This window comes from Cyphomyrmex costatus, unplaced genomic scaffold, assembly GCF_001594065.2.
Source record: "Cyphomyrmex costatus isolate MS0001 unplaced genomic scaffold, Ccosl1.0 scaffold6, whole genome shotgun sequence".
NCBI classification, from domain to species: domain Eukaryota; kingdom Metazoa; phylum Arthropoda; class Insecta; order Hymenoptera; family Formicidae; genus Cyphomyrmex; species Cyphomyrmex costatus.
The window spans coordinates 945,147-962,426 of NW_017280155.1; the positions used below are offsets into that span (position 1 = coordinate 945,147).

The 17,280-nt window shown below is 42.1% G+C and overlaps 1 protein-coding gene across 1 annotated transcript in view; it reads left to right on the top strand.

Moving 5' to 3' along the window:
• Positions 1-13,584: 13,584 nt before the first annotated feature.
• The window catches only part of Optix (optix), a 57,499-nt gene continuing 53,803 nt past the window's right edge, over positions 13,585-17,280 (top strand). Inside the window, exon 1 of the mRNA XM_018546886.1 lies at positions 13,585-14,213. Within this exon, the coding sequence (XP_018402388.1) occupies positions 13,585-14,213 (629 nt within the window). The remainder of the gene's footprint in view (positions 14,214-17,280) is intronic.

The following is a 17,280-nucleotide window of genomic DNA, read 5'->3' on the forward strand; positions in this document are numbered from 1 at the left end:
AAAAAAAATTGTTTAACTTACAAATCGCTCAGGCTAGGCATATACCTTGAGAATAGTTATAAAAAATAGCAGTGTCGTTATCCTACCTAGGAAATGAAAACATAAATATGCTATGACCTGTGCTCTCGTAAGTAAAAGGAACGTGGAGGACCGATCGCTAATCCTGGAATTCGACATCAGTCACGTTCGTCTTCCTTTTCATTTTACTGTACAAAAGGAAAAGACCTAAACCCTTATCCGTAATTTTAAATGTCAGGTCCAGGAAGAAGTCTACAAGCGACGTCTCCTATGACGTAGCATAATTTACTGTCCTTCTGCCTGTTGTCTAGATTTTTGGAGCGCACAAAGTGTCTCCTCACACAGTTTTACACCAACCGCACGATGTGAAAGATACATATGTTAAAGATCATTTAGTGAAATCGAGAAGTATACTGATACCTCTTTCCAAGTTTTAGAATAAAGTAAAATAGGATTCATATTTCGGTGCGTTATATCTTTTTCCCAAAATATAAAATGAATCATATCGTTAAATGTTAAAAGAAGCAGCGTTTAAAAGCACATCGTTTTTAAAATACGTTTTACTTTCTTAAATCAATTTTGTAAATTATTATACATAGCTCTCTCTCTCGATCGATAGATCACAATAGCTTAAAGGATTCTCATGACAACTGTCTTTAAGTACAGATCATGTTTTAATTTACAATGTTCGTTCGAAGGAAGAAAATTTTACAGTACCTGACCTACCAATCATGATACGGATGATTTTCTTATTTCGACTATGAGAGGCAAAATATTCATACGTTTACTTTCGACTTGATTGACAATAAATTTACCAACTGACCATGGCTTCTTGTATTATTATTATAATTAATTTCTTAATTTACGATCAGATACTGAAGGCTTGCATCGAAGTTACATTCAACTTTTAAGTAATACTTAATAATGTTTGTTATGATATAAGAATTTTAAACGTTGGACACTTTTGTCATTTTGACATATTTGTGTTTGTTGTTGTTGACGACCGATACAGTTTAACTTTTTAAGTCGGTTTTGTCTGAGACTCGTATGTGAAGACTTTGTACATGTCAAATTGAAATTGATTCCAAAATGATGTGATATTAAAACATTTATTAAATGACGTCTCTTTGAAGTTTGAGGTGAGACTACTTTCAATTTTTGGTTAATTTTAGTTTAACGATATTAATATTTTATTAGATTGTACATCAGATCGGTTAATTTGATGGTGACTTTGTCTCCAACTTTCAAGGATATATAGAGATTATGTATGCTGAAGATGACTCCAAAGTGAGTCGAAATGTTCAAGATTTTTATGAATAAATAGACAATTACGTAATAAGAACCACGTTTGACTCTCAATAGCCTGATCCACTGATCCATATTTTTTGTTTTTGGAAAATAAGAGAGTTCGTAAGAAGATTACACTTGGATTTGTTAATTTGTTAATGTTCATGTTATTATTTGAGATTGAAAAGGACTTTGTATATAAATCGAAACGTTTCTCTTTATTATTTTCAATTTTTAATGTATAGAATTTAATAAATATTGTCAACTTTACTTTTGCTTGTTTTATACCGTTATTTTTTAAAAGGAAGAAACTTATGCGCTGCATATAATTACGACGGAAATCATATATCTCGCGAGTCCGAATCCGGGTATAGTTGGCGCGCAAATTTTCGTCAGATCGATCCTCCCGGTTTACGAGAGAGTGAAAGGAAAAAAAAAAAAAAAAAGAAACAAGGGCCGGTGCGCTCGAAAGTGACAACGAGGCGTTTTAAAAGGCCACCCATTCGTCGGGCTAAGATGTAACATAACAAACAGCCCGGAGGAAACGTATTTGCCCCGGGGCGATATCGAGTTCCCGGCCACTTCCTGCGCTTCTTCGCCCACTCGTTTTGTTCTTCGTGGCGCCGTTGCGGAGCCCCGGCGGTTTGACGTCCCACAGATTGACGAGCGCCACCCCCGAAGACAGCAGGAATAGAACGGCCGCGAGGAGTGCATTTGGTCGCGCGCGATGAGCGTGACCTTTTTTTTTCTTTTTTCGCGCACGAAAATACATCGCGCCGCGCTCGCGACAATGGGCTTCATTCATGTAGCGAACGCAGGGGAGTCCCGCTATTCATTCGCGTCACAAGGGTCAAATTAAAAATATTTATCGCGCGCAGAATGCGGCGGATGACGCCTCCATTTTACGCGGCGATTAATGCACTTCCAAAAATTACAATATCGCAAATTTGTATGGATTCAATCCACCGTGCGGCGTGGGAAGGGAGAGGGAGAAGCGAAATATCAAGCGATGTATCGCGCGCGATACGTGTCCGTATTGTGTTTATGCCGCGATACTCCTCCTCCCGCGCGCGATCGCCAATCCGATTTGCCGCTCTGTATTTTTTTTTTCGTACAACCAAACCGGAAGGAATTCTCGCTCTGCGCGGGTAAATTCATTACGCGGTAAAAAAAAATCGCCGATACATCTCATGCCGCGGTTTATCCGCTGATTACGTATCTTATGCACGAACGGGTCGGTTTTGCGCGCCAGCTGCGAATTCTCCATGGACCTCGCAAAATCGCCGACGCACACGGTTCGTATGGAATTATTCGCCGCATTACGATGCATTCTTCCCGCGCGCACATATTTCGGGCCGAAATTCAACGCATTACATATATATCAATATATGTCGCGGCCGCGCGATGCATTTTGGTCGAGCGGCGCTTTGCGCTCGCGAGCGCGAAAATTACGGCGGCGGAGGCGTCGGCCGTTAAAAGCGCGATATAAATTCATAATAACGCGGAAGCGCAGCGGGGAGGGGGGGGGGGGGGGGTTTATGATTGCGATAATGCCAAACACAATATCGCGGGGAAATTTCATCGGCCGGCCGAGCGGACGGCACGCGCGGCGAACCCGTGCGCGAAAAATAATAATGCGACGTCGACGGAGAACAAGGGAGGACTCCGCGCGCAGAGAGCGGTAAATCGGGTGTAACGTGGGGGAGTGAGAAGGAGGAAAGTAAAGCGACAGGCGGCGGAGAGATCGAGAGTGTCACGGAAGACGGAAGGGGCGAACAGAGGACGGGTAAAAAAAATGAGAGAAAAATGCAGCGTCGAAGAGAGAGGAAGAATATATATCAGAAGAGCGAAGAAAAGGCGAAAGGGACGGAGGAGGAACAGCGGAAACTGTGCGAAACGTTTAATCGACGTGCAGCGGAGAGGCTCTCCCGAGAAATATCCGGCTGAAAGGGGAGGCATTGGAAAAGCCTGTCGGCGCGAATCTCTTCTATTTTGAATATAAAGTGGGCGATGAGATTTTTGCCCGCGCGGAAAAAAAACGTGCGTGTGCCGGAGACGAGCGGGCAAGACACGGGCCTCTCGCGGTGGGGAGGGGGGGGGGCGGGGAGAAATTTTTTTTAATAAATTCGCTTTGCGCGGACTACATTTTCTCTGTCAGCTCGTTTAACGTTTTGACGACGGGAGATTTTTCCAACGGTGGATCGACGCGCAATCGAATTGTTTAAAGGCGCGATGAGAGTTGACGGTGTAATCTCTATGGGGCGCTTTCGTCGTCGGTAAATCAATTGAAATTAATCCCAGAGAGAGAGAGAGAGGGAGAGGAGAGATGAAAAGCTCGCGCAAAGCGGTTTCGACACATCGATGGAACTACAGTCACTTGATTTTTAATCGCTTGATTTTTCGCAAGCACGACGATGCCGAAAATCATTCCCTTTGTTTTCTTTTTCCTTTTTACCGAATTATACGACACGCACGTTCACCCAAAAAAAAAAAAAAATTTTAATATTAGCAGAATCCGCTAAATCTTAGATTTTATTCTTATATACGGCCTCAAGAGGAATCTTCTGAAATGAGAGGAAAATATTCCAAGCACAATATTCTCACAGTTATAGTACTTTTGTTTTGCATCTGCAGTAAAAATCTTACGCATTGCTTTTTATATGTTACTCGTAAGAGGGTATTGCGCTTTAAGTTAACACATTCCTCTTAATACAAGAGGAAAACTGTTGGAATAATTTCCAATATATTTTTGATGAATAGTCCAGTGCATTGGAAGAGGAATACTCTTTCTGTAAGAATTTCTGCTTAGAATATATGAGGTTACCGGAAATTTCACATTACAATTAGATTATTTTTTTTTGGATGTTGTATTACTATAATCGTAAGGCAAACACATTAGTGAAACAAAATCCCATCGCGCGCGATAAAAACGACTGCGCGTATACAGTCAGCAATATTTCAGCTGCACTCTCTCTCGACACTCGCAGTCCCGACGGTGTCTATAAAGTGCTCCGAAATCACCACCGACCGCAACGAGGCGCGATATTATCTCAGTGGGGCGAAGACGCGCAGCCTCCGACTAAGGATATAGCAGGAATTAGTGGGACCCTCGTTAACGACCTCATTAACTTCACGGTTACGTCCGTAGGAGGAAGAGACGGAGGCGGTGGAGGAGGAGGAGAAAATCGGTCGGGTTGTAGAAGCCGGGTCTGCGGCCCAGAAAAGTAAAACAAACAAATGGCCATGGCGCCACCGCGCAGATGAGTCCCGTCATCCAGCCGAGAGTGCCGCCGGCCTCCCCCAATCTTTTTCAGTCAGGTTTTTCTACACCCCCCCCACATCACCGAGTGCGGATCCTCTGTAAACACACCCCGAGGGGGGAACCTCCCCGCTGGCGCCGCCGGTCGACGGTGCGTGACAGGAGCGATCTGCGGTTTTCCGAAAATCGATTCTTCCACCGGCGAAACTTTGACGAGACGCCATATACGCATTGACTATACTTGCCGCAGAACGCCAGCCGGATCTGCTTCGAGGCTGTCAGGAAAGTAATACGTGAATTTGTCGCATGTACACGCTCCTTCGTCTCTATGAACTAGAAACAGGTGATTCTACGTCGTTAGCTTTCTACATCTCGACGATGATAATTCATAAAAACGAAACTGTAAAATGGAAAGAATATACAGGGCTCTTAGTATTAAGAACTTTAATGGTTATTATATGAAATAAAAAGGCAATTAAGAGTCAATACTGTAAGTGTGATCTATAATAGATCATTTAATATTACACATTATAAATTAAATTTTAAGTTAATTAATATTTGTACATCTGAGGAGGGTCCGAATATGAAGCCGAAACGTAATGTTTTTGACTTTCAATATTTTGTATTTTAATTTGATCGCGTGCGTGTAATTTTAATGTGAATTTTATTTTATTTTAATTTACATCACGGAGAGAAGGATTTCTTAAAATTTACCCTGAAAATATAGTAATTATGGTACAATACAATAAATTTAAAGATTTTTACCACGCACTTTGGTAAAATTAATCATACTTATTTTATATTTTATTGTAGTTTTCAGATTATTAACCTTTCAGGTTAAATTTTAAGATATAATTCTTTCCGTAATGTAATATTAAATGATCTATTAGATCACACTTACAGTATTTGACTCTTAATTGCCTTTTTATTTCATTAAAGTTTTTGAAACTATAAAAATTGAACAGTTGAAATTAGTTAAGAAGTTTTCGATCTCATTCGAGATTGTGCACCTCTTTGTATTTATAAAATGGCAATGTGTGATAAAAAAAACCGCGTGTAGAAATTCCTAAAGCCGTAACCACCCTAGCGATCGCGCGATCGTGACTGACGATCGAGGATTGTTTCTCAACCAATCGGAGCAAAGCAGTCACCGGTTGCTTCGTTCCGATCAATCACACAATCGCGCAAATCGCTAGTGCGATTACGGCTTGATACAATAATGAAGAAAAAAACCTAGAACGAGACATCACGCGGAAATGTATCACGGGGATAGTCACAAGCGTGTAACATGCAGTTACATGGAAGGGAACCTGTCGATTCGAATAAAGTGAAAAAAAAAAGAGGAAAACGAAAGGGGGGAAAAAAGAAAGGAAAGTAACACGGCGAAACATAAAGAGCCGGCTCCGGTCTCGAGCCCGACTGCGAACACAACCGCACGAGGCCCGTACAATGCGCGATACGTCGCGTCGCAACGAGGAGAGGCTGCGGGACAAGGAACTCCCCATTAGACGCACGTTAAATAATAAAGCCGCCATATTAGGCGCGGGCAACCCGTAGTCCGCACCGAGCAGAGGAGGATTATCCCACAACGATACGTCTCGTTCCTTCCCCCTTCTGTCGGTTCTCTGCCAGCAGCGTTCCCGTTGCAACGGGCCTCTCGGACGTGTATCCTATGCGAGAGCTTCGCCACTGCGGATGGCACGAACACGCGGGAGGTATTACACAATAGCGGCGAGCTTACGTTCGATAAAATCGACCCGCTTGCACCACCGATTTGCACTCTAGACGCTATAAGGGAGCTTGGTGATTTTTACGACCCGTGTAAGCTCTGTTTACCCGCGAAGACCGGTAAATAATTCCAGCGCGATCTGCGTGCTCGTTCCACGATTGGACGATAACGACGGTGAAATCGGTCGGTATGTAATTCTTTGACGACCCTGGGACGTCACGAAGGGAATTGTCGTATATCAACGGTTGCGCGCACGTCGCGAACGGAGAGGATGATATACTTAAATCCGTGACACGTAAAACCGGGTTATAAACCGCGGTGTGATAAATCTTGGCAAAAATGCCAAAAATGAGAGGAGCGCACTGCTCCAAATAGGATCATAAAGAAGAGACAGTGGGACATTCATTTCGAGGGTAACCTACATAAAGATCTTAGATTTCAAGTACTGATGCTAATACACAGAAAGAAAGAATATTCTTATTTTGAGAATATCTTTATTTTCGACATGTAAAGGCTTGAAATAAGATTATACAGCGTTAAATCGACATAATTTGCTTACATGATGTTTGAACTAGTTACACCAAGAAGAATATATTCTCATTATTCAATAATAATTTTCTTGATTTGAGCGGAAATAACATCGGATAGAAAATTATAATATATTTAAATCGAAAATTAAAACGTCTTTAAACTGAAATTAAATTATTTTTATTTGACTATATCTTACTTTAAAAAAAAAAACTGTTCGTATTATTGAATTGTCTGATTGAAAAATTTCGTAATAACAATTTCTTAGTCTTATTTCAAATGTTCTTTAATATTTCCGAATCTTGTTGTATTGTCAAAAAAAAAGTTATCATATTAATGATTAAACGATATCAATTATATTATTCTGATATTAATTATTATTCTATAATATATTCCATCTAACTTTATTACGTCATTTAATAAAAACGAATATATTCTTAAAAGAAGTTTAACGTATATTTAACACTACATAAAATTAGAGTAAAAATAACAGTTTTACCTTCTTGATATCCTTTAAATGTTGAAAGAAAATACTGTTATTATCAAAATAATCATATTGTGCTTTTCAGGTAACTATTATAGCTTTGACATAAGAATATAACATTGTTGAAAGTTAAGATTATCAAATTTTTTAAAAAAGACTTTATATTGTTGCTTATATAGGAAACAATGATTACGTTGAATAAAATATAATCATTTTAAGTTGAGAATAACTTTTTTTCTGTGTAAAAGAAGAAAAGGCTCACGAAGAAGCCTTTTTAAAAGAAGAAAAAATATATAAAAGTATGTATAAATAACTTACAGTCCTTACAGAGTAGAAGATTCATCTCTGCGGGAAGCAACAGCTAGCACATCCGACATGAGCAATCTACAAACAAAAAATGTATCGATAAAATCAAGTAAAAAAAAAAAAAAAGGTAAATAAACAATAATTGAGAATAAAACGATAGTTGTAACTAAATGAAGGTATTAAAATAAGTATGACAAATAAGTCAAGTAAATACTTAAAAAAAAGGTGCGTATACAAATGTCAATGAGAGTTTCCAGCTTCAATAGCGGCTGAGAAATAAAAATAACGAAAACATTTAAGCAGCGTAATAGTTGTAACGTGCAGTATAGGCTAGAGCGAGGCATTAGTTTATCTTACAGACAAGATCAGCGCTTAATGCATACACATGAGGTCTATTATGTTTGCACTATTATTATTTTAAAAGATTTCGACGAATGACCCCGGTGCCTGCCACGGGGTACTTATAAGGTATTTACGCAACTTCCTCCATCCTGTTTATCCGCAAAGCGCGCACGTGCACGTCGCGAGGAGCAATTATATATGCTTCTTTTTAACTTTTTCGATAACCGCGCGCGCAATTACCGTCTACGGCTCGCGCGCGTGCTACACACGTAAAGTCGCGGAGTCGCGGTTGCGTTTATATTTAGAGACGGCGAACCGCGCGCTTCTAATCCGCCGCGCCGGGAAAGCCAGGAATGCGCCAGGTTGCATTCCGAGACGTCGTCGCAGGTAAGCAGTCGGATGCGACATAATCGCGCTGCCGGATGACAGCGGCGATAGCGAGACACGCGACGAAGCCGTGTAAAACGCGCGCGCGCGCGCGTTCGCAAAAGCTCGCCAGTAGCGCGGGAACAAGAGGGTAGCTCCTCGGTTTCCCGGCGGCGATTAATCTACCCGGCGCGTAACGATTCCCTCTTGACAGTTTCTCATCGCGGAAAGTAATAGCCGGCCCCGCCAGATGAGGAATTCAATGGAAGCAGAACCTCGCCGTAAAATACCCACCCACGTCTCTCTCTCTCTCTCTCTCTCTCGTTCTCCCTCGACAAATGTTTCCGCTTAGAACCGCACGGCGAACCCCGTGCGCCATGTGAAAATCGGTGCTGTATACGAGGAGGAAAAATAGGAGGAGTACGACACGGGAGGAAGGCCAGAAGGAACGCGCGGCGAGAAAGTAAAATGGCTGCCATGCGACGGGAATTATTTGTTCTATGGGGATAGAGAGAAGACCTCTCTCTCTGTGCCAGGGGGGGGGGGGGGGGGGGGGGGAAAAAAAAGCGTAATCGAGGGGTGTGGGGACGGATGATGGAACGGTGTAATACCCGCGGCCTACCTGTCGTTATCGCGACATTTATCTGTGAGCTATTCGCGCGTCCGATATTCTATTATATCCCGCGCGAGAGACCGTAATCCATTATCGGCGAGTCCCCGCGTATATCCCGTATATATAGGCATGTGTGCGCGCCGCCACGACCTTCGGTATCCGTCCATTGCCGCGTTTATTAATCGCGCCGGGCGCGAGCATCGAGGGATCGTTAAAGACTCAATGGTGTGACACCATTAAAACGCCAGAGTTGTCCGTCGTTACTGCAGCTCTCCGCCGTTGCTGCATCTCGGTCACTTTCACGATCACGTTTGCGTACGATGGTCTCGTGGAGACCTTGACATCCGGCAGTCACGAGGAGACTTTTATATTATAGGTTCCATTCTTCGGCACAACTAATACGAGTTTAATTATTATACGTATATATATCGTTGAAAAGAATATTGTAAAACGCAACACTTAATTTCCGTAAAAAAAACGTCTTATGGATATAAATGATAAATATGGAATATTTTGAAAGTTCCAAGTCATTTAAAGGTCGTAAAAATTACACACTGTAATGAATGTATGCTGTTACAAAATTTTGGTCCATTTTCAAATCCCCAAAAGTATTCAAGAAAATGTGAAAAACGGAATGAATTTCAAGCATCGATTGTCTGTATAACAATTATGTGCAGACAGAAACCATGAGTTGGCGGAAAACAATAACAGCTATCAAAAAATGTTCCATTTTAACCCATCGGTATTATTATTCGTCTATAAGAATCTATTGACTAAACATACCATGTGAACATAAATATATTTACAAAATATCCCTTGGAAATCTTTTCACTAGTTTATTTTTTTAATCCTTCTCTCTTCATTCACATGGGAGACATTCTAATACTTCCTTAACTTGAAATTTAGGTATAGGTAACAAGAAAAATAAGGCAACGTTTAGAATCTAACGTCTCTATACGGTATAGATGTCAATGGAATATTTCTTTAAAAGGAATCTCAAAATGGACAAAAGTTGTAGGTTTTATAATTGCATTCGTTGTAGTGAGATTTTTGCGACTTTCAAATGACTTGGAATTTGCAAAATATTTCATATTTACAAATTTATATTATAAGACACTTTTTACGGAAATTGTGTCTATATATCAGAAAAATAGTAATTTAAATTTTAACCATCGAACAACCTAGCGTCATCTCTGGATCACGTTCGATAATCCTTTTAGCTCAAGCTTGCTCGAAACGTCATATCCGATCCTTCGCAGCGCTACAATTTTCGACACTTCGAATATTGTTGATAAATCTCTACTGAAACGCGACACCATACTGATGACTCGCGATATAGATCCACCAATATGCAGTAGTTATGACCGTGCAAATAAACTGCACTCTCTAAATATGGAATAAGTGTAACGTGCGCGAGTTTAAAAAAAAAGCCGCGTAGTTGACACATGTAATAAAATATTTTCAATCACACCTGTGTTTGAAATAGACACATACTGAAGTAGAAAAAAAAAATGATGTTTTATACGTTCAGAACATTCAGAATATTAATTTTACACAACTTGAACTTTTTAATAAAATGCTCAACAAAATAGAATAAAAATAAATATCGACAATAGGCATGAACGTCTGTGATCTCAATGAAATGAATGTCACACTGGGTAAGTATATTAAAACATTAATTCTTTTTAAAGTATAATATTGCAGGTATAGAAATAACATACGTCGAACGTAGACGGATGGATGACAGATTGTGACAGGAGAAAATACGAGAGCACATCCCACGAACTACGAGACTATATAATCGCGGATAGAATCTTTCGGAAAACTCGAGGTAATCCCGCTCTCGTCCCGTAATCCGATTTAACCCTGACCAATCGCAGCCGTTGTCGGGTTGCCGGTCGTGTAACGGAACGGCCGTCGAGGGTAACGTAAACGAGAGCAATCGGAAGGAGTCATCCGCCACGGCGAAACCGCGTTTACTTTTTCATTATTACGAATCGATCGAGAGATTTAACGCGCTCTCGTTGCATATAACATTAACCCCCGAAGTGAGCATTATAATTTTTTTTTAAAGAAGAATTAAACCACTTAGATTGAAATAGGAAGATCTTTCAATAAGAGAAAGACGTATACTAGGCTTTATTGTACACGAAGATAAAGATAGTACCACGTGGGTTTTACTTTTTAATTTAGTAGAATTTAAATAATAGTAGAGAATTTAACTTGGCGCCGGCTATTGATATCAAATCTTTTATACAAATGTTACGGTCATTAGATTTAAGTAAATATAAAGGATAATATATCACGTAGGTTGTTAAAGATGGTTTTATACATTAACTCCCGAAGTGAGCGTTATTCGCACCGAAATGTCATCAAGAGATATTATATGTCACTCGATGCTTTCAATTTGCGAATAACAGCAGCACCTAAATGTATATATTAACGTTTTAACGCTATATAAATTGAAAGGATTCGAATATTGAATTTTTCAAGTAGAAACTTGAAAATTATACGATCTTTATAAAACATAAATTTAAATTTCTACAATAAAAGTTATTACAGTCTCAGTTACGCTCTTAAACTTCTTATAAAAAAAGTTTCCAGGTAAGCTATTTTCTTACTTGTGACAGTTGGGTCCTTTTATAAACACAAATTATCAGAATTCACATACATATTTGCAGGTTTAAAATGAAATTCGTCGGGCTGCACTGAAATAAAACCGAAGGAGAATAAAATCAGAATATCTATATCGCGGGACTAAGACTTCGCTGTGCGGTGGCTGCGCGTTCGATAAAACGGCGCCGTCGCGCGCTCTCGATTCTTCAATACGCTAACTTTTGTCGCCGCTCAGTCTGAGGTATGAGATCTACTCGATTATAAATATAAGGCTTCTCCATACGAAAGTTGAATGTCATACTTCAGTACATAATGGCTGTGTCATCTTAACGAAGCCGCATTTTGATAGAGTTGAATATTCTTTCTGATCAATACTGCGAAAAAAGATATTGAACATTCTTATTTCTGAAGAGAAAGAGAGAGAGAGAGAGAGAGGATTGATTCTTGCAATTAATTCGTTAATTTATAAAAACGAAATGTCTCTTCTGTGAATTAAATCGTCGTACGAAGAATAGTGCGTCATTAGATAAAATATTTGCCAGCTGGATACAAGATATAAACGAAGGAGCGAAAATCAGTGAAGGAAACATCGAGAAATTCGCACACTGAGGAATATAAACTAAAAGTAAGCGAAATAACGTAAACGCGCTAGTCTGAGAGCGGATGGTTGGCAGCCTATCAATCTTATCCAGCTATCACTCGGGTACAACCGAGTCCAACGTCGAAAACAGTTCGTCGCGAGATCACAGCAACAGAAGCAACAGCAGCAGTGGCGTCACGGCGGCAGGAACAGCAGCAGCTCATGGGATCATGTCGCTTCTCCCCCCTCTACCGGGCTACCGACCTCTCCGTCCCACATTTTGCGAGGTGCATCGATCGCTCTCTCTCCCTCTTCCCTCGTCTCGCTTCCTTTCCGCCTGTCGGAGAGGGGAAGGCGTGAGAGGTGCCCGCGGGCGACGATAGTGGTGGGAAGAACGCTTCACGGTGGGGATCGCGTAACCGGCCCGACTCTACGTGGAAGGGATAATTAACCGACACAACCGTAGCTCCCTATGCTGCCTAACGGAAGGACGAAGAAAGGTTACCATGGCTACGTGAATGGGATCCGGCCAATCCCGGTGTACTTGGTAGGCGTGGTCTGTGCATTGGCCCCCCCTCCCCAGCGCCGTCTATCGCCGTCTCTTTTCTCGGCTGTACCTCTACGGGAAGGATCGCGGACGGGGTGGAAGTAGTGTGACAGAGAGGTAGAGGTAGAGGTCTAGAGCGCCAGCGAGACAGCCCGGTTGCAACGGGCGTACAAACGTATCATGCTGGGTAGGGCCGGTGCTGAGATGCCGGCTTGTAAACGAAACCAGTTTGCTATCCGATACGATCCAGGCAACAGCGGCCTCGCGTGATATCCCCACGACGTGGAAAGAACGTCAGCGCGCCTGGCCTTAGTGGGTGTTACCTGAGCGACCTGGTGAACGGTCGCGCGTACCCACCTGACAGCGATCTTCAATGGGCTCCGGGATCTCCTCGCAACGCGTACCAGCTCCAATTCAGACGTTGTCACGTGCCGCTCCTCGGGAATTGTTTCGAAATTAATCAGTGACGGGTCGCGACGTGCACGCGCGCGCGAGAGAGAGAGAGGGAGAGGGAGAGAATCGCCAATGTGGGCTTTCGGAATTTAGTATCCGCGGAAATTACAGGCGATCGTTCTCTCGCCTCGTGAGAGATTGAGACTCTTCTCGCGCTGTCTCCCTCCAGATGTCATAACACCTGATTCTGTTTGTACCATTCGAACTTCAACATTTCGTAGTGTCGACAAGTGAAGTGGATGATTGTCCCGTGACGTCACGTCCGTTTGTAATGAACGAACATACCGCGCGTGACTCCGGCGAACCATGAGAAGGTCCAAGAGCAAGCATAAATCGGAGCCGCGTGTTTCCTGAACCGCGACAAATCCGGGCCGTCGTCGTCGTCGTCATCAACACTCCAAGGAGACAAGCTGAGTCAAAATTGGTGTATCGCGCGAGGATCACCGTTTCGGGAAGATGTCCGCCGCTGGGACCACGCCGCCAAACGCGAACGGTCCGCTCGTACCTTGTCCGTATCTTGCTTTGCCAACACTGTCCTTCTCAGTCAGCCAAGTGGCAACGGTCTGTGAAACCCTAGAAGAAAGCGGCGACATCGAGAGGCTGGCTAGGTTTCTATGGAGCCTTCCGGTCGCTCATCCCAATATTCAGGAACTCAACCAGAGCGAAGCTGTCCTCAGGGCGCGAGCCATCGTGGCGTTTCACTCGGGACACTACCGGGAGCTTTACGCCATACTAGAGAGGCACAAGTTCACCAAGGACTCGCACGGCAAATTGCAAGCGATGTGGCTGGAGGCGCACTATCAGGAGGCCGAGAAGCTCCGCGGTCGGCCGCTGGGTCCCGTGGACAAGTATCGCGTGAGGAAGAAATTCCCATTACCGAGGACAATCTGGGACGGCGAGCAGAAGACGCATTGCTTCAAGGAACGGACCAGATCGCTGCTACGGGAATGGTATCTCCAGGATCCCTATCCGAATCCGGGGAAGAAGAGGGAGCTGGCCGCCGCGACGGGACTCACACCGACGCAAGTTGGAAATTGGTTCAAGAATAGGAGGCAGAGGGATCGCGCTGCTGCGGCGAAAAACAGGTGTGTCGTAAAACTAATCGTATATTTTCCCTACGTCGTTTTCCTTTAACCGGACAGGATAGACTGCTGAGAGAATTGCTGATCGCCCGGGCAAACACTTCTATTGCGATTCTGTCAAACTTGTCCACCGCCGGCTTGTCAAATTCCGTGAAATGGTTCGAACTTGGTCGAATTGCAAATCTCTTTTCACTGTGGAATTAATGATAGATCAATACAGACGGGTTCTAATGAAGTACGCTTTATCTAAACGCGGTGGGGCGGGGGACGGGAGAATGTTATACGTATTTATATCCGATCTTTATAACAGACTGATGGAATATATTTACTCTTCGAGACAATGAAATATTTCGTGTATGCCACTCGGTGGTGTCTGGAATGTATTCGCATACGTTCAGATCTCCTTCAAAGTCATCAAATACGCGCTAAATCAACAAACAAGCTCTCGCCGATACTCGAGAGCGCCAGTTCATTGATAACAGTACAAATTATTGAATCCGTGATACCAAAAATACTAGATTATCATTATAACGATCATACGATAATTATTTATTGTTAAAACATACGCGTGCAAATTCTTAAACGGCACCAAGACGGATTGCCGTTTAAAAAAATAAACATTGAAACGGTTTTCCGGAAGAGAGGACGTATCCTCCCGTCTCTCCATCACACGTGGTTAAACAATGAATCCATATGGGAAGACATACTCCGCCGGTGTGGCTTACTGAAAAATCGTTCGTATTCTATAACCACCGCCACTCATCTCGCGATACAATAATATAATACTCGTCAAATCCGATCGTTGTAAACCCCTCTCGAAGCGATGATTTTATTAAAATATCACGCGAATGAAGTTACTCCGCGAGGTTAAAACGAAGAAGCTCGATTCACATATAAGAACGTCTTGGAGATCCGTCTGCGGTTGGTCACGACATGGAAGGAAAGTTTTGTTCATTAAGTAGCGTTTAATGGAAGTTAATCGCAAAACGATTAGTGGTTTAGGTCCCTTTAGACAGATTGTTGTACTGTGTCCTCGGCAAACGAGCCTTTGTGCCTGCCCCAAGGTCCCCGTTGTGGAGGGTCGCATAATTTCATTTTGACGTCCGACGGAGGGTCGCTGCCGTCGGGCGAACGACGATTTTCGAATTACGTCTTTCAAATTGTGTTTTGACATCGCGTTCTCTCTCTCTCTCTCTCTCTCTCTCTCTCTCTCCTTCTCCTCTCCCCCCGCTCATTCACTCTCTCTTTCTCTATCCTTCCATATGGCGATATACTCGAATGCTCAAGTCCACGATAGCTTTAAAATAACATTAGAATCAGTCTCAGATTCTTGCTCTCCTCGCCTTTGTGTAAGAAGATGAAGGAGATATCACGCACATATATACCCTTTTTACTATTTCTTGATTAATGTATGTTTCATTAATTATACGAATCCTAAAATAAGACATTAAAATAATAAAGGGCAAAGAGCCAGTGATGTACAAAAATTAAAACTTTAATATTAAAACATGTAGCTACAAAATCGACAGACGTTTCGACTCCGATCGGGTCATTTATTTTCAATGTTATACAATTTTCAAAATTACAATTTTATAGAAATATATTATATTAATACAAAATTTGTTATTCTATATAAAATTTGACAGTATATCAGTTTGTATTCTTCGTGCTTTAGTCAATAAGATGAAAATTTGAATGTCAGATGGCATAAAATATGGTATTCTTGTCAATGGAATAAGAAGAGAGTCCATATATAAGTAAAAATACATTATCAAAATAGCGATATGATACAAGTTGAAATAAGCGAAATTACAGAACTGTCACTAACGATCTCGACAAAGCCAGAATTAATTAATCCTAAAATAAGAGTTTTCAGACAAAACGATCTTCTAGATTTTCATTTACAACAAAAAAAAAATCGTTAATATGCCAGTATACGTAATTTATTCTAATCAAAGAAATAAAGCAGACTATAGCGAGAAAACTGGATTATAATTTAGAAAGAGTTGGGCCCATTACTGGCTATACTCTGATTTATTTTTTCTTGTGTGTGTATCTCCTCGAGTCCTGCAATCGATCATAACGAGATCGTCGATGACAGATGAGGATGTTTAACGAGGATATTTGACATTCGTGTAAGAAAATGTCGTCTTCGCCTCCATAAAACGAAGAAAAATGATGCGTGAAAGTAATATAAGGGTTGGCAAAAGGGATGAATTCCGACACGCCGAATCACGGCTAGTCATTATTAGGGGATCATCGCCTGGACGTGCAGTCGATAGAAAAACGGAAGTAGTCTCCGTTGGGAATTGCCACCTGTCAATTCGATTCGACACGAGCGGTTCCGTCGCGAGAGCAGGTAACGGTCCGCCGGCCGGTATTGTTCGGCTATTTATCGCCCGACGCCGCCATTATTTGCCTATAAAAGGGAAACTCGAGGTGGGTTTTCTATGCCCACCTCTAAGCTGCACCTCTTCCCTCCCCTCCTCGTTAGAGGGAATAGTCTCCACGCGCGAACACCGGATGTTGTCGTCGGTGATTTATGAGTTCTTGGAAGACCTACCCGAACATTTTTGCTATTGCTTCCCCGGGAATCCTAGGCAGCTTTCCGCATCTCCCAACACGCGACCTTGCATGCGCGATGTTACACCGAACGCGCGTCGCGCTTTTGATTTTCCACCTTGGGAACAAAGATGTTTATCTAACGCACCATCTAAATGACACTGAAAGTTAATTAGATGGCTTTCAGGTGAAAAGAGCAAGTAGCACTGTAGAAATCGATGCGAAAAGCGTTCGTCCGACGTAGGAAATGCATCGAAAGATTCTCGATGTATATACGTAGCTAGAAATAATTAAACCCGCGCCGCTCTCGGTACTTTTTGTCGCTCTGATCGTATCGTTCGATTTGTATCGTTCGATTTTGCTGAAAAGTTGTTAAGAAACACGTTTGAAGCGTCGAATATTGTATCGAGTGAGTATTTCGTATATCGATAACCGAGCACGATCTTGCGAGTGACTCGCGATACTATATTCTGGAGGATTTAAAGCGCCAATTCATCGGTGCGTTATT